At 35.6% G+C, this 20,341-nt stretch overlaps 1 protein-coding gene across 1 annotated transcript; it reads left to right on the forward strand.

Annotated features, from left to right (window-relative positions):
• Window positions 1-124: 124 nt before the first annotated feature.
• On the forward strand, window positions 125-19,661 carry LOC102230236 (dihydropyrimidinase-related protein 5). The gene is made up of 14 exons (XM_005814792.2): window positions 125-230; window positions 6,405-6,519; window positions 7,666-7,815; window positions 11,594-11,752; window positions 12,909-13,088; window positions 13,199-13,267; window positions 14,155-14,199; window positions 14,413-14,488; window positions 15,230-15,386; window positions 15,470-15,611; window positions 16,260-16,402; window positions 16,580-16,787; window positions 18,001-18,178; window positions 18,261-19,661. Exons 2-14 carry the CDS (start codon window positions 6,409-6,411, stop codon window positions 18,344-18,346), a joined length of 1,704 nt encoding a protein of 567 aa, XP_005814849.1. The 5' UTR covers window positions 125-230; window positions 6,405-6,408; the 3' UTR covers window positions 18,347-19,661.
• The last annotated feature ends 680 nt before the right edge of the window (window positions 19,662-20,341 follow it).

The following is a 20,341-nucleotide window of genomic DNA, read 5'->3' on the forward strand; positions in this document are numbered from 1 at the left end:
GACCCGCCCCTGTCTCCCGAGTAACGGGAGAGATTACGGCCTGTGATTGGTCCGTTTTTTGCCGTTGGTCCGCTTCAAACGGCTTCCGATTGGGTGCTGCTCGACCGTCAGCGGAGAAGCATCTGCGGCTCGCGCTGTGGCAGCTGTCCTCGCGCACTTGGCTGGTGCTCGGACCGACAGACAGAAGCTCCGCTGGAGGAGGACGGTGCTGGAATCCACGAACAGAAACGGTAGGAAAACAGAGTAATGAGGAAAAAACAACGAAGATGTAACGGTGTATGTTTTGGATGTAAACACTTGCTGATCAAAATGGGTTAATTGTATGTGTTTCAGTCCTCTTTCACGTTGATAAATTGTGTATCAAACGCCTTTTAAGCGTTAATAACGACAGGATTCTTCTCGAAATCCGCTAATTTTTCGCTCTGTCTTATTATATATTTATGCCATCGGTTCCTGTTGCTTATTTTGGATTAATTTGAATAAAAATAATTAAAGTGAGCCAATATGGGAGAGGAAATGATCGAAAGGTATTCAAACCCGTTTAAAAATGGAGGGTTTGCTTTGTGGTGAAATGACATCTTGTGCCGTTTGTGAAGGAACATGGGTGAGTTTTGATTGTCCTTTTGTCGTGTGTCACTACATTAAAGGCGTGTATACGTTATGTAAGTCTATTGTCTTGTTTGTTGGTTGTTCTCTTTTCATCTAAATCCATTGAGTCATGGTAAAGATGATGGTTCACACAAGCCAACCTAGATTTTTTTATGTGTGGTCATTTTAATGTAGTAGAATAAGTTAATATGAATTTCTTTATGCTTTGTTGGGATGGATGAATTTGTAGTTTATGGTGCTGATATATTTTGCATTGCTTGGTTTTGGGCATCTTTACCGGTGCAGGAAAATAAGATGAATACATTAGCAAGGATGCTATTGAACAGTGATGTTAAACACACACTTTACAAATATAAAAAAATGTGAAGAAAAATTATTGACCTTTGGTGAACGTTTGGTGTTCCGATGCAATGACTGGATGATTTTAAAGTATTTCATCTATTTGTCCTCAGTCATAGGGAAGAGAAAACAATTACTAAGATGTCCTGCAAGTTTACTTTGCAGATCCGTCTTGGTGTTTATAGCTCTGCAGTAAAATGTGAGTATCCTAATGTGGAATCCATGTTGACCATCTGTAATCAGTACCATTCCCAAAGCATACAGGCTTGCACAGATCAGCTTTTAGTCCCATAAACAGAGAATATTTCATCTACTATGATGAAAATCTGTCTAGGTACTGTTATTGTAAATGTAAGCACTGTTTCCCATTTTGATGTCTATTTTTAACACCAGATGCACGTTTGCTCAGGCATTGAAGAAGCTGCACAGTTCACACACACTCACACAGATTCAGGGACTCACACACTTTTACACTGACTGTCACACTGTGTGTACTGCACACCGTCCGACCCCATGGCAATTGCTATCCAGATCAAGCTGGAGTCAGCAGCTGTCTACTCGTTTCTTCTCACCTGCAGCGTGCAGTGACACTCAGACACACACCCAAAGATGCCACACATGTAGCCTCAGAAACACACATCTAAAGATGTCAGCAGATATACGTGTCAAATTCAAGCCAAGGCTTTTACCAATCATATCTTGTAGAGCTGCAACTAACGATTATTTTAGTAATCAATTATTCTTATGATTAATTAATCAGATTTTAAAAATGGCATATTCTGCAGATTTAACCACTTCAGCTTTTTTAATCAAATATTAGAAATATATTGAATGATGAAAAATAAACTATTTAATTCTTTTTAAAATAAGAAAATAAACAGGTTATTGCCTAAAATCCAATAACAGCAAAGGATGCATTTGCAGCTAAAAAAATATTCCTAACATTAACATATGAAAAGCTCTTTCTGCTCATCTTAACATCAATCCAATCTATTTTTGATCTGTTGACTATTTTTGGATTAACTGATTAATAATTTCATTAAAAAGTTGCTTAATAGATTTCTTTTTTTACAGTACTTGACCCAGAAGCTAAAACTATGTTACTTGAGGAGTTGTGGGTACAAAACAAGTTTTTTTTTATCTTAAATGGAAAATGTGTAAATTTTTGGAAAATTTTTGCTCAATTGCTGCCATGACTGTGTTGGTTTTTTCATTAAATGGCCTTTTTTGGAGTCTGTACATTCCAGTTAACGATTAATTGCTGACTAATTTATTTGATGATTATTGCACTAATCGATTAATCACAGTTAATCACGATTAAACGTGATTAATCGTTTCAGTTCTAATATATTTTTATTTACTTAATTGCTGCCTTGACTGTGTTGGTTTTTTCAGTAAATGGCCTTTTTTGGAGTCTGTATCCAGTTAACGATTATACTAATTTATTTGACGATTATTGCACTAATCAATTAATCAGAGTTAATCGTGATTAATTGTTTCAGTTCTAATATCTTTTTGGTTTTATTTAAATAGTTTTAAATGAACACAGAACTGTAAAAGTGGATGTTTAATGCCTTGTAGATGCTATTTTATTTAAATCTGTGTGTGACTTTGTGATTATGCGATATGGTGACTTTGCTCCTCATCCATTATTAATTCTGCACCTCGTTAAAAAACCGCTTGCAGAAAGCAGAGCAGTTTGGCTGCTTATGAGACGATTGCATCCCACTGAACTCAGTGTGTGTATTGATGTGTGTGTGAGGCGTTAGTCCATGCATGCATGTAAGTGCTGAAGCAGCCGGTCACAGCATGCGTGAGAAATACTGCCTGGCTTGTGACTGTGTGTGGCTCTCTGTTTGCGTTCCTGCCTGTTATGACAGCCATGATGCAGCAGAAAGCAAACACACAGTCACTGATTAAATCTAAGGCGTGTGCACTTTTCACCTATCGTTGTTGGATACACTGTGAGTCTACTAGAGATTACAAACGCCCCACTCAGGTTTTTGTCATCTGACCCTTACAAAGCAATAAGTTCTGTGAACCGCTTCTTCCAGCTAAACACTAACGGTTATATACATTTATATAGTTCAGTTTTAAATGTTTAAATCAAAGAGACTTTTCCAAGAATTTGGGACTGTGATTCAACATCCAAGGTAAGCCTTTTTACTAAGTTACTTTGTTTTTTTCAGTTCCCAAATATGTAATAATTAGATTTAGGCCTGTCACAATAATACATTTTGCAGAATGATAAATTGTCCCAGTAATTATTGAGATAAACGAGAATATTTTCAACTAATATATAATAATAATAATAATAATAATAATAATAATAATAAAGGAGAGTATATTCACTGAAAGATCAAACTAACTTTAATTTCTAAAAAATATTTTACACTAGAACCAGAAAACATTTTAAATATATAAAACAAAACAAATGAAACAACAACTATTAAAATTGATTATTAAGTCTCTGTAACCAAAATTGCATTTGAAAAAAAAAAAACAGCCATTCAACTTTGACAAGGAAAACAGGCAGAAGGGACAGGTAGCGCAGACTACTTCATCCTGGCTACCAAATGTTTGCAGCGTTTCTCAAGATGGCAACTTAGATTGGGAATTGTTGTTCAAATGGAAATTATCATGTGATTATTTATTGTTTATTGTGCATAATTAGAATTAATGAAAGATTAAAGCACACAAAGTATTTGTTTTATGTCAAATATGAAAATCAACTATTTTACGTAGGCAACAAAATAACCAATGATTCATGACAGAAAGTTTTTCCAAAGTAGAAACTCAACTAAATACTGACAGAAAAGGTTTTAACAAGAGCAGGAACAGTAACACTTTACTCATTGCTTTATAGTTCATGATTGTGATACATAGTTTAGACACCACTCTGTGTTTATGTTACAAAATATTTGGATTTTTTTAGATTTTCATAAAAACATTTGAACAGAGCAGTATCCAAAAATAAAACTGAGGAATGTTTTCTCAACTTCGCCTTAGAAAGCTAGTAAAATCCTTCATTTGGCAACAGGATTTTAATCTCCCCTCCCTTAAACTGCTCTCTGACTGCATATGTTTGTGAACTTGAAGGGTGTTACTGTTCAGAGTGTCAGCTACATAAGCTAACTTTAATTTCCTCCAGCCTTAAAGTCTTTATGGACACACAGAGCCTGCAGTACCCAGTGGCAGCAGTTCTGATTCCCAGGACAGAAATGGTGACAACAGCTTCAACCTTTAGGTCATGAAAGTCAGAATATGAAACCAAAATCACTTTCTTTCTGTCTAGATTAGTTTCTTTCTACTCCACTGTTCCCTTTTCTCTCAAAGTCATTTACTTTGTGTCTTTTTTGCAGTTTTAACAAAAGAGAAAATAACATGTATTGAATAGATTTGCTTGTTCCGTTGGTATTACATTAGTAAAGTCTTCATTCTGGTTTGTTGGTCTCAGTTTTCTTTAGAGACTTCATAATTCATTTTATTTGTTATTTCTGTTGTTTTGTTTATTTATTTTGGATATTTGAAATGGTTCTGGTTCCAGTGTTAAATGTTCACTGAAATTTAAAGTACATCTTTGAGAATGTGTTCTTGCATTATTATGCCTTTATCATTATATTACATGAAAATGGTCTCAAAACAGCAATAATATCGTTTATCGCAATAACTTCTGGAACAATGTATCATTCGGCAAAATTTGTTATCATGACAGGCCTATCAGTTCATTGTTACTTGGAGTATATAAGCTTAAAAAAGGCAATTTGCTTAAAGAGTAACACACTGAGAACTGTAATTAAGCCAAAACAGTGCAAACCATAAACAATTCATATTTAAATCAGTAAAAGTGACATAGTTTTAGCTTCACCTGGTTCAAATTCACTAAAGGAACGCTGTTATTGCGTTTTAGGCATTAAAATACTTGTTTTCTTATTTTAAAGAGGAATTGAATTGTTTATGTCTGTCTATATATATATATATAATATGGTATAAAAAGGTTTAAGTGATTAAATTAAACGCTTGTAGAATGTGCCAATATTTTAAAATCTGGTTAAACATCAGAAAAAATCCTGCATCATTTCCAAAAACGTTCAGATTTCTTAATAGTGTCTGTTGCGTTAAAACAGATTTTTATAAAACCTTGACTCGACGTAAGCCATTATGACCGCTGCATCGTTTGGAGTCATTTGAACATTTATGTGTTTGTGTGTGGCCTGGTTTCCTTCTGAATTCTCTTCAGCTCACTCCTCCAGGGAAACCAGGCTCTTATTCAGGCTGTCCGGCCCTCATGGCTCTGCTCTCCATGCTGTACGCCCCTCCAACGTCATGTTTACCCCAACCGCCCCAGGCAGCAGCATCTTTGTGCAATCATCTACTTTCTTTTGTAATCAGTAAATTGATTTATTTCTCCGGTCACCACTCTCCAATCTAGTTAAGGCAATATTGGAGTCTGACCTGATTAAACTACAGGTCTAAATTACCTGGAATAAATGGATATCGACTACTAGGAAGCAAAATTGGGGATATTTTTGCGACTTTTCCATCCATAGACTATAATATACATTTTTTATAAACTTTTGTTATGATTGTGTTCTCCTTCTTCCCGTTGTGCACCCCTTTCCTCCACTCTCTTTCTGTTCTCCTCCTTTGTGTTGATTTTGTATAACTGAGAGGCTATTGTGTGCAGCTATCAAACACATTGCATGCAGCCATCCATGCAGAATGCACACAGAGAGATGCTTGTTGAGGAACCTCTTTAGTTTGTTGATCCCATCAGGTTACTGGAGGAAACTGGAGGTTTATTTTAAAACATGGATTATTTAAAACACCAGACAATGAGATAGGCAAACCACATGAATATGTTTATTATAATTAAGTTATTAGAGCTAGCAGTAATAGCTGTTGGGCTAATAATCTGAATGGGTCTCATAAAGCAGAAAATCAACACTAATTAGTATGTTAGCATAAATTAATTAGCATGTTTTTGTCTCCACATGTTGAATGGTGATCATGTGCTTGTCTTTGGAGAAGATAGTTCTTCTTCTTGTATTTTATCATCTGTTTTAGATTGGTCACATTACAAATGGATATTTTAACTGGTAAAACTGTCATTTCAGAGTTGCTGAGAAGCCAAAACTACACCCACACACAATCTAAAAGGGCATTTTTCATTGCTTTTGTGTGTTCCTGCAAGCTAGTCCTTCAGTCTGCAATAGATTTCACCAATTAAAGCATTGAAATTACAGTTTTATATTGTGTAGAAACAGAATTAAGTATTAAAGTTGACAAATTGTGCTTGAAAGAACCTTTATGTAGTCATAAAAGCTGACTAAGTTAGTTTAGAAATCATCAGGAAAATGTTTGACAGACAGCAGTCACAATGCATTGAGGAAGTATGAATTTTTGCTCAGTTGAATATGTTTATATATTGAATTTCAGTGTTTTCTGTCCTGTAGGATCATGGCTGCTAACATGGGGTCCATGCGCATCCTCATCAAGGGAGGAAAGGTGGTGAATGATGACTTCACACAGGAAGCAGATGTTTATATCGAGAACGGCATCATACAGCAGGTAACCCCCTTTAACAACCTTTACATACAAAAAATAAGCACATAATCTCAACTAATTTCATAGCAGTTACACTTTAAAACGTCACTTTTTCCCCTTTCTGTTGCAAAATCCAACCTCAACCCACTCATTCACTAGGTAGTGCCATCCCAGCTGCTCACAATACTCTGTTGTAAAAGGTTTTTACCACTCAGTGAAATACAGGGCCATGATAGTGAAGACTAAAATTAGCTCTAAAGTTGTTGCCATGGAGATATTTATCACTTTATTTAGAAAAGATGGGCTTGACTCAGCAACCTAGAAAGCTGAGATTTAATCTCACAGAATTTGCACCTTTTTTTAACTCTATCTTTTTATTTCTTGAATCTCAAATATGAATTGAACTCATGTTAAATAATTTAATATCTAAGGAACATCCAGTTATTAATTCACATTAGTGCAGTTATTTGCTTTCCAATCAAATTAGATAACTTACTCCATCTGCTGTTTAGAATAAATTATACGTTTTACACAAAGAACTATTCATTAACTATAGGCCTTAATCGACGAATCAATTGTTCTGACAATTAATCGGTTAATTGGGTAAAAAAAATGACATATTCTGCAGATTTTTACTTGTGCCTTTTTCGGACAATATTACAAATATGTAAAAAGATGAAAAAACAAACAATTGAAGAAGAAAATAAACATTTTATTGTCTAAAATGCAACAACTTAGGATTTTTTAGTGGACTATTGATCATTTGTAGCTAAAAAATACTTCTAACATCCACATTTCAAAACCTTTTACAGAATTTGAACCAGAAAAAGCTAAAACTATACCACCTGAGGAGTTTTAAGTTGAACATATTTACAGACAAATATTTTTTTTATCTTAAATTCAAGATGTATATATTTCTTTTGTACATTTGGCTTAGTTGCTGCTCTGAGTATGCTGTCTTTCAACAATTGATCTTTTTGGCTCTTAATAGTACAGTTAACAATTAATCGTATCCTAAATTAGTTGTCAATTATTTAAATAATCTGATTAATCGTGATTAATTCGATTAATCATTTCAGCACTAATCAACTATAACATAGTTGCATTACAAGAACGAAGTCCAAACAACAGAACAATGAATGTTGTGGCTGTGTTTGTGTTGTGTGGCAGGTTGGGAAGGAGCTGATGATCCCAGGTGGAGCTAAGGTGATCGATGCTTCTGGAAAGCTGGTTCTGCCAGGTGGAATCGACACCTGCGTTCACCTACAGCAGACGTTTATGAACGCCAGCATTCAAGACGACTTCTACAGTGGAACCAAGGTACCGTGTGTGTCTTGTCTCATTACAGTGAAAACGCATTCAGCTCCAGGCGTGTTGAAGATTTCCATAAATGCCCATTTTGTTTAGTCTCTTTGTTATAGTAGATCTGCAATGCTTTATTTTACAACCTTTTGGGTGAGTCATTGTAGCAGGTTTGGAGTAATCAATTACATTGATTACTCATTGGAGCATTATATTAAACATAGGGAACCAATATATAGTTTTATACTTTTACCCAGAAGAACTGGAAACCCCTCCTAGTTACACCTCACTAATCCGACCAAACATGGAGAACCAATATCTAGTTTTATCAGAACAAGATTCCAGAGAAACCTCTACTAGTTCATAAATTATGGACTACTTATTCTTATTAAACATAGGGAACCAATATGTGGTTTTAAACTTTTACCTTTTTGTCTTTTTGTTGTTTTGTTTGTATTTCCTTCTAATTAATAGAAAGCACTTTGCTGAAAATGTTCTACATAAATAAAATTACCGTACTTTACCTTACCATTGAATTTATTTTACATTGGAGCATCATATGTTGGTTTTTGAGACCTTTTAGTCTACTTTATGTTGTCAGACTGATCATTGTAGGTCCACAGTAATTTGGCCAGGGTTCAGCTAGTGAATTTTAATTCATATTTTCAAAACATGTCATTAATAATCACTTAGTTCATGATTTTATGCAGCAACAAAAGCAAAAACAGAATAAACATGTTACTGGATAAATAGGTTTCACCCCACACTCTAAAACCTTACAACTAAAACTGAACTATTATGATAAATATTATTTCTACTGGTTTCGTACTTCATTTTTTATTGATGCTCATTCTCTCTCTCAAAGGAGAGAAAATAATTTAATTCAGTGTAATTGTTGCCTGTGGTGGTAAACACGTGTTGCAGGTTGTTTTGTTCTCCACGTGTTCCTTTGTCTTTTTTATTTTATAATTAAAGTTGACTTTTTGCACATTTTGTTTCTCAAGACCTGAAGAACCACATTTTCAGATACATACATTTATATCCTATTATTTTTTATGCAACATTATTATCCATGAATCAGAAATGGAGCAGAATGTTGGAGAAAAAAGGTTAAAAAATTAATTTATTTTTCTGTCTCAGTCAAACTTAAGTACAAGTCATACTCTTACTTCACCGAATCTCAGTTCAACGCTAACTGAATGGTGTTGAGTGGATCTTGAGAAAAAGTGACTTGTTCTTGTGCCAGCGTTTCCCCTGGCAACCCTACCCACTGCCACCGCTGCCATGGCAACTAACCCCCCCGCTTCCACTGTGGTGAAGTCGGCCTGTTTGGGAGAACGTGCACACATGACCACGGTGGCATTGTTTTCTTTTCTTTTTTTATGCTGAACCTGTTACCATAGCAACCACAATCTGTACAAACCCAAAAACTATTTCTCTCTGCATCCTCTACCCTCCCCCCCATTGCTTTGTAACAGTTTGACCCTTCTTCCTTCCTCCTCCATCACCCCCCCCCCGGTCTTCTTCTTCACCCCCTGCAAGTGGGAAGACAGTTTGATAATAGTGTTTAAAAGAAGAAGATTGTGAAGCATAAAAAAATAGTAGTACAAATAAATAAGTACATTTTACAAAAGGGGGATATTAGTGCTTCTTTGAATCGCTGCAAATGAAATTTTATGTTCCCTTTTTAAACCTGTAGGAAATGCTACATAAAATATATGATATGATTCCTGATTATCTACAGATTAGATGCCTATGTATGGATACAACGTGGTTAATGTAGAACAAGGAGGTTGATTTAAAAGGTTGTTACACAGAAGCATATTACAGATCATCAGTCTTCTTATTGATGCTGGTGTTGTTTCTCTTTGCAGCAGATTTGCCATTTATAGCGCTCTAAATTTGGATATTTCTTTGATAACAGGTTTGAAATATACTGTGGAAACCTTTCAGGCTGTAATACTGCAATCCAACATTTCCCTTGCTCACTTCAGATCCTGAAGATAAAAATAAGTATTTCTCTTTGATTTTCTTAATCTTTTTTTAATCCTTATTTCTGTTTTTGTCTGAGCTTTTACAAAGAGTGGCAGTAAATTTTAATTTACGCCCTGCAGCCCAAATCCCACAATCTTTCACATCCTCATGGATATGTCAACACACGCGCACACACACATCAGCATTATCTAACAGTGATGAATGACACTACACACACACACACACACACCCACACACATCAGCATTATCTAACAGTGATGAATGACACTACACACACACACACACACACCCACACACATCAGCATTATCTAACAGTGATGAATGACACTACACACACACACACACACATACGGTGACTTCTTTGCCGCTGACGCTGCAGATCATTCTGACTGGTTTCTATGGTAATCATAAATCGGGGTAGCTCATTGGTTAGCGGTTCGGTTACTCCAAACACTTTGGCTCCGCCCCCATCTGAGTCTGCCTCAGGTATTCAGTGCTGACACATGAATATTTGAATATAATCTGATTTTATTTTATTCAGGTTACTTGAAGGATAGTGATTTTTGTTTGTTTTCATTTGTGGCAACATTTTTCAATATAACATAATTCAATAGTTATTGAACTGAAGACCGAGCAGTAGATGGAGGAAGCATCAGAGAATATTACAAATAATATGGTTTAAACACTATCTGTTTGTAATATCTTATAAAAAAAAATCTGTTTGTTGGATCTCCTCGCTTTGTAATATCCTACCAGACTTTCTGGGAGGATATTGAATGTATTCAGTGGAGAAATGATGAAGAGGAGGAAAAGGGTGGGGACACGCGACAGGCATGGTTGAACAGTATCTGTTGTCATGGTTATGCTAAATTCACATCCACATTTTTGTTTCTGTGTCTTTCGCTTCTTTCCTTTCATATCTTTTAGTTTAATCTCTTGACACATTTTCTCTTTTTTATCCTAATCTTTTTAGATTATGTTAGTTTATAATTGATTTATTAATCAATAGATAAATAAATCAATTGGAACCTTCTGCAGATTTTTCATTTACATTTTTTTATACAAAATTAAAAATACAAATAAACAAATGAATTCATTTTTTAAATAAGAAAATAAACACTTTATTGTCAAAAATGCAACAACATTTTATGATTTGTAGAGAAAGATGTATCCTCAGCTAACAGTTGTGATGAACTGATTAATAATTTAATAGTAAAGGCAATTAATAGGAATTTTTTTTCATATAATTTGAACCAGGTGAAGCTAAAACTGCGTCTTGAGTTTTAGGTCGAACATATATTCAAAGTTGTTTTTTTATTTCATCTTAAATGTAATATGTATGTATTTATTTTTGTACAGTTTTGGCTCGATTACGTACTGCTCTGATTATGTTGTTCTTTAAGCGAATTGCCTTTTCTTGATTCTGTATACTTCAGTTAACAATTAATCGATTAACAAATCGATTAATCATGATTAATCCGATTAATCATTTCAGCCCTTATAAAGGATAAGATTTAAAAATGAATTAAAACTAGTTTTTTTGCTTTAGGCTTTAGTCAGTCTACACTGACTTGCTTCCATTTTCCATCTAGCTTGTTTTCTGTTCTCCACGTTGTGTGCAGTCACTAAATAAAAGCCCGTTTGATGATGAGACATCAGCTCATAAGGAAGGTTTATTGTCTCAAGACAAACAGAGTCTCTGTTTTACAGTGGACTCATTGTTCTCATTTTAAACCCCTGTTTTTTCCACCCATCCTTTAGTCCTCCTAACCAATCCGCTGTCCCTGTCTCCCCCACCTAGGCGGCTCTGATGGGTGGTACCACCATGGTGATGGCTCTGGTCCTGCCTGAGCAGCACTGCTCTCTGCTGGACGCTTATGAGAGCTGCCGCAGTCTGGCAGACGCCAAGGCCTGCTGCGACTACGCTCTGCATGTTGGGGTCACCTGGTGGGGACCAAAGGTAAGCCCAACAAGACGAGGAACAAGACGAGAAACACATTTTATTATCTTCTACGCAGAGTAAGCAGTGAACCCTTCTTTTTTTATTTATGAGCGAGTTGCGTTTTGACCTAGATTAAACCAAACAGAAACTGGGTTAATACACATGCTCAGTGGGCACATTAGTCAGATTGTATGAGTTAACCTGCCTTATTCAGCCTTTGGCTTCAGCGTCTGCACTGGATCATCTGCTGGCGATGTGCATGTGTCACACTTTATTACATCCTGCAATGCAAAAACACAAAATCTCACCAAATAATTTTGATGAGAAATTTCTGAAAATGTCTTATTCATTGACAGATTATTTCACTTACAGCAAGTTCCCATGGCAAGAGTGTAATAGTATAAACTCATGCTCTGCACTGGTGCTTGAAATCCTTGGTAAATGCTTGATATTCAAACTGCACAGTTTTGTAATAAAATGCAATCTAATATTTGATCAAAAATTTGTGTTTTGAAAATGTTATTAACAGTTGAAAATATCTGCACTTTATTTCATAAATAGATGATAATAGACATTTTTTTCTGTCTGAAGTAAAATCAGGCTAAACTTTTCTTGTTTCAGGTTAGTTGGAATTACCAAAATTATATCTATTTGCTAAATGCCAGAAAACTTCACAAGAGCAATTTTTAGATTTTTTTTGTGACTTTCTGTGTTTACGCATTTAATTTGAGCAGGAAGGTAGTTTAATGTGATGAATATTTATTATTCCTAACGACTTAATGACTTATTAATCTGTGTAACAGAAATAAAGATTGCCTTAAGCAATTAAACAATCTCATTGAAATTTGGGTATTTTTTTGTTAAATTAGTGTTTTGTTCTCAGGTGTACAGTCAGGTGTACAACATGTGTGTAAAACATAAAATTTTGCTATATTTTAGTTTGTTCCTTCTGTAGAATGTAGAATACTATCACAAAACATTAATGAATGTTAAAATATTTAATTTAAATTGTCTTCTTTAGTTCATTTATATTGTTTTTATCTCCTGGAAAAGTTTGAAAACTTACCTTGCAAATGCTTAAAAATGCTTGAACTATAGTGAGGGAAAGGTGCACAGACCTCGTGTTAAACCTCTAACAAAAACACAGTTACACAATGACTCCTCCTTCACACAGGTACGCAATGAGATGGAGAGCCTGGTGAGGGAGCATGGTGTGAATTCCTTCCAGATGTTCATGGCCTATAAAGACCTGATGATGCTGCGGGACTCAGAGCTTTATCAGACGCTGCAGACCTGCAAGGACATCGGAGCCATTGCACGTGTGCACGCTGAAAACGGAGAGCTCGTGGCAGAGGTGCATCCTCGTTTCTACCTACACGACGATGTCTGAGGGTTTTCAGTGTGGAAAATCATCTTAACTTTTAAAAGAGATCAAAATAAACTTCATGGTTTATGTGTTGCCAGGGCGCCAAAGAGGCTCTGGATCTGGGAATCTCTGGACCAGAAGGAATAGAGATAAGTCGACCAGAGGAGGTAATTTTTCAGAGATTTTGAGCCAATTTGGTGCATTTACTTGTAACTTTTTCTGACTAATACAATTGACTCTGAGTGTGGACAATGCTGTAGCTATGTATGTGAGTTAGAGATATACTGTAGATGATATATAAAGATCCAATGTTCACCACTAAATAATAGGGGTGCAACTGTTGGTTACTTTATCAATTGTTTTGACGATTAATCGATTAATCAGATAAAAGAAATGTTGGCACAGTATGCAGATTTTATATTGAAGCTTTTTTTTAATATAATACTATATATACATTAAAAATGCAAATGAACACTTCAGTTCCTATATTAAGTAAGAAAATAAACATTTTATTGCCAAAAATGTAACAACATAACGTTCCTTTAGCATACGCCTGATCATTTGTAGCAAGAGATTCATCAGCAGCTTTAAAAATACTTCTAATATCAAAATGCGACAGTCTCGTTTACAATCACTGTATTGATCAGTGAAAGGCTAATCTGTTGACTATTTTTTGATGAACTGATTAATAATTGGAGACCAAAAGGTAATTAGTAGATTTTTTTCCCCCACAAAACTTTAACTGTTTGAAGCTAAATCTGCCACTTGAGTTTTGAATACAACATATTTACAAAGATTTTTTTTATGTCATCATAAATGCAAAATGTATCAATTTTTATAGTTTTTGCTTAACTACTGCTCTCAATGTGGCCTTTTTAAAGTCTATTTAAGTCTTCTTTTCTTTTTTGTTAGTTAACGACTAGTTGATTTCTAAATCAGTTGACAATTATTTCAATAATCAATTCAACCCTACGAAATAATTTACAGAATTTTTGAAGACTGGATAGTAAATGTTTGAAATTGTGTGACTTTCTCTGTGTGTTGTTGACTGCAGCTGGAGTCTGAAGCCACTCACAGGGCCATCACAATCGCCAACAGGGTAAAGTTCTTGATTTCTTTGGTTTTATCAAAGCTTCAGTCTGGAGTTTGATTTGATCTGAAAAAGTACATAGAAATAAAATGTTTAGGCCTTTTTCCCAGTACATAAATACCGCATCCATCCTGTCAGTATTTAAAATGTACATTGGAATATTTTCCATAAATGTTGTTTTAGTTCATTTGTGTAAATAGCTGAATGATTTTGTGATTGTAGGCGCGCTGTCCCATCTACCTGGTGAATGTGTCCAGTATGCTCGCTGGAGACATGATTGCTGCTGCTAAGATGCAGGGTCAGTATTTGTCTGGTTAAAATTGATTTGATTTGATTGGTTTTTAAAAACAAGAGAAAAAAATGCAATCAGTAAGACAGAAATAACCAAGGACAAAAAAATTAGCTTACCACCACTTTTCTGTTTGAAAAGGTGTAGGAAGAAGTGAACACTTATTTAATCCTACCCCTTATCTCAGTTTAATGAAATATATTACTTGCTGACTCAATAATTATCAAAACATTAACCCTAACCCTTTTAATGTTTTAATATTGTAACATTAAAACCATGTTACAATATTCATGTTCAATATACTGGGCTAAAGAGCCAATAAATAAATTATATTTATTTGTTGGCAAAATGGTTACAAACTAGCTCTTAACAAGACAAGAAAATCTACAGATGATAATATCTGTAATAATGATGATTGTAAAAAACAACTGAACATATAGCATGAGAATAATTACTAATGTACACCTATAAATCCTCCTTAATCTGGGTTAAATAACAATAAACAGAAAGAGAATAAAACCTCATGATAATAATAACAATAAGATAATAATAATAATAATAATAAGCTACCAAAAGGTGTAATAATAACAAAAGAAATGAAGGAAAAACTCATATTTGTGTTAATTCCCTTCTTCTCTGTACAATGTGAGTAACACAGCTTTGAATTTGTGTTTAAACCGGTTGATAATAATCCTCAAAAGGTGATTATTATCACAGAAAACAGTAGAATGGTTACGTTTCTGTTGCCAGGTAAGGTGGTCCACGCTGAGACCACTGTAGCTCACGCTGTGCTGAATGGGAACCAGTACTACCACCAGGACTGGACCCATGCTGCTGCTCATGTCATTGTCCCTCCTCTGCGCCTGGACCCAAACACACCGAGCTACCTCATGGGCCTGCTGGGAAAGTACGAGTCGTAGACATCAGAAAATGTTTTTAATAAGTTCGTTAGCAGAGTTACTGGAATGATGGAGCTTGTTCTGCTTTCAGTGACACTCTGAGCGTCGTTGCTTCAGAGCACCGTCCGTTTAGCACCAAGCAGAGAGCTTTGGGCAAAGAAGACTTCACCAAGATCCCTCATGGAGTGGCAGGGGTCCAGGACCGGATGAGTGTCATTTGGGAAAGAGGAGTGGTACGCACACAAGCACGCAGTAATAAAAGTGACTGTTTAAACACTGTTAGTCAGCAAAATCTGTTCTTTAAAGGCGACCTATTATACCTCCTTGAACAGGAGACATGTTCACAAAACACATGTTCACAAAATCATTCTTAGAACGTGATATTGTAGTGTAATCCTTTCCGAATGAGCTGTTTTAGGGCCTCTGTCACTTTAAATTCAAATAAGTTGCTGCTGGTGATGTCATCCAAGCTCAAGGTTGATCCTCTCACGTGAAAATAGCTGCAAACAAAAGTGCAATTATAGAACCGTACATCTTTGAAAAGCAGAAGTAGAGCCTCCTGCACAACCAACATGAATGATGGTAAGTCAACATGAAAACACTTGTATTTTCCAGTAGCCATTGCACACCAGTAAAGCCAGTTGACCAAATGTTCTGGAGCTCTGCTTGGGTTGCTAGGTAACGGTGCAGTTCCCGGAAAATGTAACGTTACATTCGGAAGGTTTTTGAAACAACTCATTTTCCAAAAAATATCAATTTAACCAAATGGAAGTACAAAAACATACAGAAAGTGAATTCTGCTCAATAGGTCCCCTTTAAGCAAACAGACAAATCTATATTTTCTTTTTTCACAGTATTAAAATGTCACATCATGTCTGCAGGTGACAGGAAAAATGGATGAGAATAGTTTTGTGGCTGTGACCAGCTCCAACGCAGCCAAAATCTACAACCTGTATCCACGCAAAGGTCGGATCATCCCTGGAGCCGACGCTGATGTGGTCGTCTGGGACCCCGATGCAACCAGGTAAACTGTAACTGATATCTGTACTGGTATTGGATGTGAAGAAGTGAACTGGTGCATCCCTAGATTATTACGATGCCCCAAGTGGAGGAGTTTAGTTTAAATGTTTCAGGATGGGAGACAAATGAAGCAGGAGATCGATAGGATTGAAGTTTTCTACTCTGCTTTCGTCACGTACAGGACGATCTCCCTGAGCACCCAGGTACAGGGCGGAGACTTCAACCTGTATGAGGGGATGCGCTGCCACGGCGTTCCTCTGGTCACCATCAGCCGGGGACGCCTGGTGTGTGAGAACGGCGTGTTCATGTGCGCCGAAGGCTCCGGGAAGTTCTACCCGCAGCGCACCTTCCCCGACTACCTCTACAAGAAGATGGTCCAGAGAGAAAAGGTGCGTTCACTTCCTCCCCCCGTTTCTGCTCAACTTGTTAAAGTGAATCAGGGAGAATGTGCTGAGTCAGCTGGCAGCCAACGCAGCCACCATGTTGAGTCTGACTCCGCTGATCTGACAGGCTGTCGGGGATTTGGAGCTGATGCTGTCTTTATGCGCTGACTCTGTTTTTATCCTGCTGAAATCTGTGAAACCTCCCTTCATCCCAGACTCTCTGCTCTGCTCACCGAAGGCTGCATTTTATTTATTTATTGAAAATGATTACATTTTTAAGGTCTGGAAAGTGCTTCGTTTCTGTATAAAGTCCTTGAAAGTGCTTGATATTCAAACGGCACTGTTTTGTAACCTCACTTGATTAAAAGCTTAAATGTTTAAAAAGTTATTTATAGTCAGTGCCAAGTTGATAGTTACTTTTACTCAATTACATTTGTTTGAAAAAAATAACTTTTAGGAGTATTTTTACTATGTTGTACTTTTTACTTTTACTTGAGTAATTTTATTATGAAGTATTGCCACTTTTACTTGAGTAAAATTTCTGGATTTTCTAACCGCTGAATGAAAAACAAACACGTTTGAACCAGAAGTTCACCAAACACACACCTGCACTTTTTGTTAAAGTTTCATAAGTTTAACAAAAGCTAAAGTTATGATACTTTAACTTTTGTTCCTTTTTTATCCAATCAGTTTCTTTTTTATTCAAAGAAACTGATTTGGAAACATTTCTTGTTATTTTTTGTTACTTACATGAATTATTGACATTTTCGTCCTTAAAATGCCAAAACTGTACTTTGGTCCGTCTGATATATTAAATGATTGATAATTTGATCAGTTACTCAGTACTTGAGTTACTTTTTACCAAATACTTTTACTCTTACTTGAGTAATTTCTTGAACGTCTACTTTTTACTTTTACGTGAGTAAAAATATGTCGAAGTGGTGCTACTACTATAACACATTTAACACTGAAACTGGAAGACATTTTAAATATTCAAAATAAATAAATAAAATGAAATATGAAGTCTCTGTTGAGACCAAAGCAGCAGACTGAAGACATTTATCATTCAGTTTTTGGTAGAAAAAAAGAAAAGAGGAAAACAGTTAATCATGCAAATATAAATTAATAAGTTTGTTTTAATTTATCATGCGATTTATTGATTTATTGCAACAGGCTTAGTTGTGTGGATTATTGTTGACCTTTGAACTCCTTGTTTCAGAACCAGGCCTATAAAGGAGTAGTAAGGGATCCTTATTCTGGTGATGTGGCCAAAGTTGCGAACACGATGAAGAAGGAGCTCGGTTTGGGTCCGATCGACGGCGAGTCGCCTAACAAGCCGGTCGCTCGGGCCCACCAGGGTGTCCGAGACCTCCACGAGTCCTCCTTTAGTCTGTCAGGTGGTTTAATTTAAACTTTTAAATTAATCTATTCCTTGTTCTAACTAAAAAAAGTGTTATTCAAATGAATTTTTCCTCTCAGGTTCTCAAGTTGACGACCACATCCCGAAGAGGTCCTCTGCTCGGATTCTGGCTCCCCCTGGTGGCCGCTCCAGTGGCATTTGGTAATCGTTAGCGTTGGAGTTCAAACCGTTTCCACCTCTGTGTTTTTATTATATTTCCAAGCGACCAGAAAAACTGCACTGATTTTAAAACAGCAGACTAAAACTTTTAAAGTAACAGGAAAACAAATTCAAGTAAAAATCTGACGTATTTATTAATTAGTGGTTTAAACTGTAAATTTGTGGTTAACTGGATTAAACGAGGGCTAGCTATGAACTTAAATTCTAGCTTATTGTAATAATAACATAAATCTGCGGTGTTTTTAAGCCTCGTTACGTTTTAACCAGCGGCAGATCAAAACCAGTACAGTTTTTAACGGTTCGAAACAAAAGTGTTGCCAGAATTATTTAAAGATAAGTGGATTCAAACCCGTCACTGACAAACACACGGTACACCGTAGACACCATAGCATTATAGTTTCTTGTGATAAATGTGCGTGGATCCTGTTTGTGATCGGACGACCCCACTGAGAGTGTTTTTGGTTTCCAGTGGACCAACAGTTCTGTGTGGTGATGAAATCCAGCTGCTTCTAACACTTCGTCTGTCTGTATTTACACTTCCACTGCCTCTAACAGAACCAACAAAATGCCTGGAAGGTAACGTTTGTCTAGGGCTGGGCAATAAATCAGTTTTATTGATTGGTTTTTGAGGATTTAATGTTTGGAATATCAGGATTTTTTTCCACCAATCCACTCCTTAGGTTCCCATAGTTCAGAGTGATATCAGCCAAAGCCTCCATCTTGTTTTACGAGAGGTTAAAATTAGTCATGATATTGCAACCACATAGTTGTTGTGATGTGAGAAAAAAAAGTCAAAAGAATGCAAGAACAAGACATTAAGATTACCAGAATAAAGTCATAATATTAGCAGAATGAAGTAATAATTTTATGAGAATAAAAAAATTCAAAGTAAGGAATGTTGAGCAGTTTGTGAAGTTATACTTTGGAATTGGTTTCAAAGATAAGGCAATGATCTCTTAACACATCAGCATGACTAAGAATGTAACTTTTTTCTGATAATTTTAAAATGTTTTTCTGGTAAAATTGCATTTCTATTCTGCCAATATTATAGCTATATTCTTGTAATTAAACAAAACTTAAATGATCCATTTGTAGTTTCTTTTTTTAGAGAAGAAAGCGAGAAAATAATCAATTTAAATCGGATCTGGTGTGAAAAAAAAAGGTAATTGTAGTTTTTAGTGGTATCGCCCAGCCCTAGTTTTGTCCCTTTTAGGACTCCGTATATGGGGCGTCTAAAGGGAAAACAAAGAGCGATGAGTTAAAGTTCATTTGTGGGTTAAATGGTTTCTCTGTTAACCAGATGATGACAATGGAGTTTATTGTAAGTGAAATGAATGGAGGGGGAATGCAGTCCCTCCTCATGAGCCATCTGAGCGAAAACAATAAACAAATAAACCTAATTTCTAAATTCATGCTCCAATAAAGAACAAAAGCAATTCAGCAATTCATTTCCTTTATGTACAGTAGCATTCACTAGTCTGTTTTTGTTTACATTTTTCTACCACTGGCAGCTTATTTATTCCAGAATTATGTGGTTATTTTTAACTCCTTTGCTGCAAAAACTCAAAATCTTACCAAGTATTTTTTGTTTATCTTCTAACGCAAACATCTTAGTACGCTTGAAGTAAGGCAAAACTAACTTGAAAATAACTTTTTAGTAAGTTAGTAATTCCCTAATAATGATTAAAAATACTTGCTCCAATGGAAGATTATTTCATATATAATTTTAAAGATTCTTGTTAAAAGTGAAATAATTTGCCATTATTTTACAAGTAATAAGGAATTATTGACTTAAAAGAAGCTCATATTTCTTGCTGAAAAGTTACTTGTGAGTTAGTTTTGTTTTATTTCAAGTGTACTACTATATTTTCACTAAACTAGACCAGAAATACTTGATAAGATTTAGTTTTTTGCAGTGTTGTTTATGCATTTTACTATAAATGAGGCTGCAGATGTGATATAGACAGAGAGATTATAATAC

The sequence above is a fragment of the Xiphophorus maculatus genome, chromosome 15, assembly GCF_002775205.1.
Source record: "Xiphophorus maculatus strain JP 163 A chromosome 15, X_maculatus-5.0-male, whole genome shotgun sequence".
NCBI lineage: Eukaryota > Metazoa > Chordata > Actinopteri > Cyprinodontiformes > Poeciliidae > Xiphophorus > Xiphophorus maculatus.

What these genes read in the sequence shown, in the direction of transcription:
- LOC102230236 (XM_005814792.2), top strand. Translation starts at nt 6,409, where the DNA reads ATGGCTGCTAACATGGGGTCCATGCGCATCCTCATCAAGGGAGGAAAG. An exon ending in AGAACGGCATCATACAGCAG is followed by an intron (nt 6,520 to 7,665) that starts GTAACCCCCTTT and finishes GTTGTGTGGCAG; the next exon opens with GTTGGGAAGGAGCTGATGAT. An exon ending in ACGGAGAGCTCGTGGCAGAG is followed by an intron (nt 13,089 to 13,198) that starts GTGCATCCTCGT and finishes ATGTGTTGCCAG; the next exon opens with GGCGCCAAAGAGGCTCTGGA.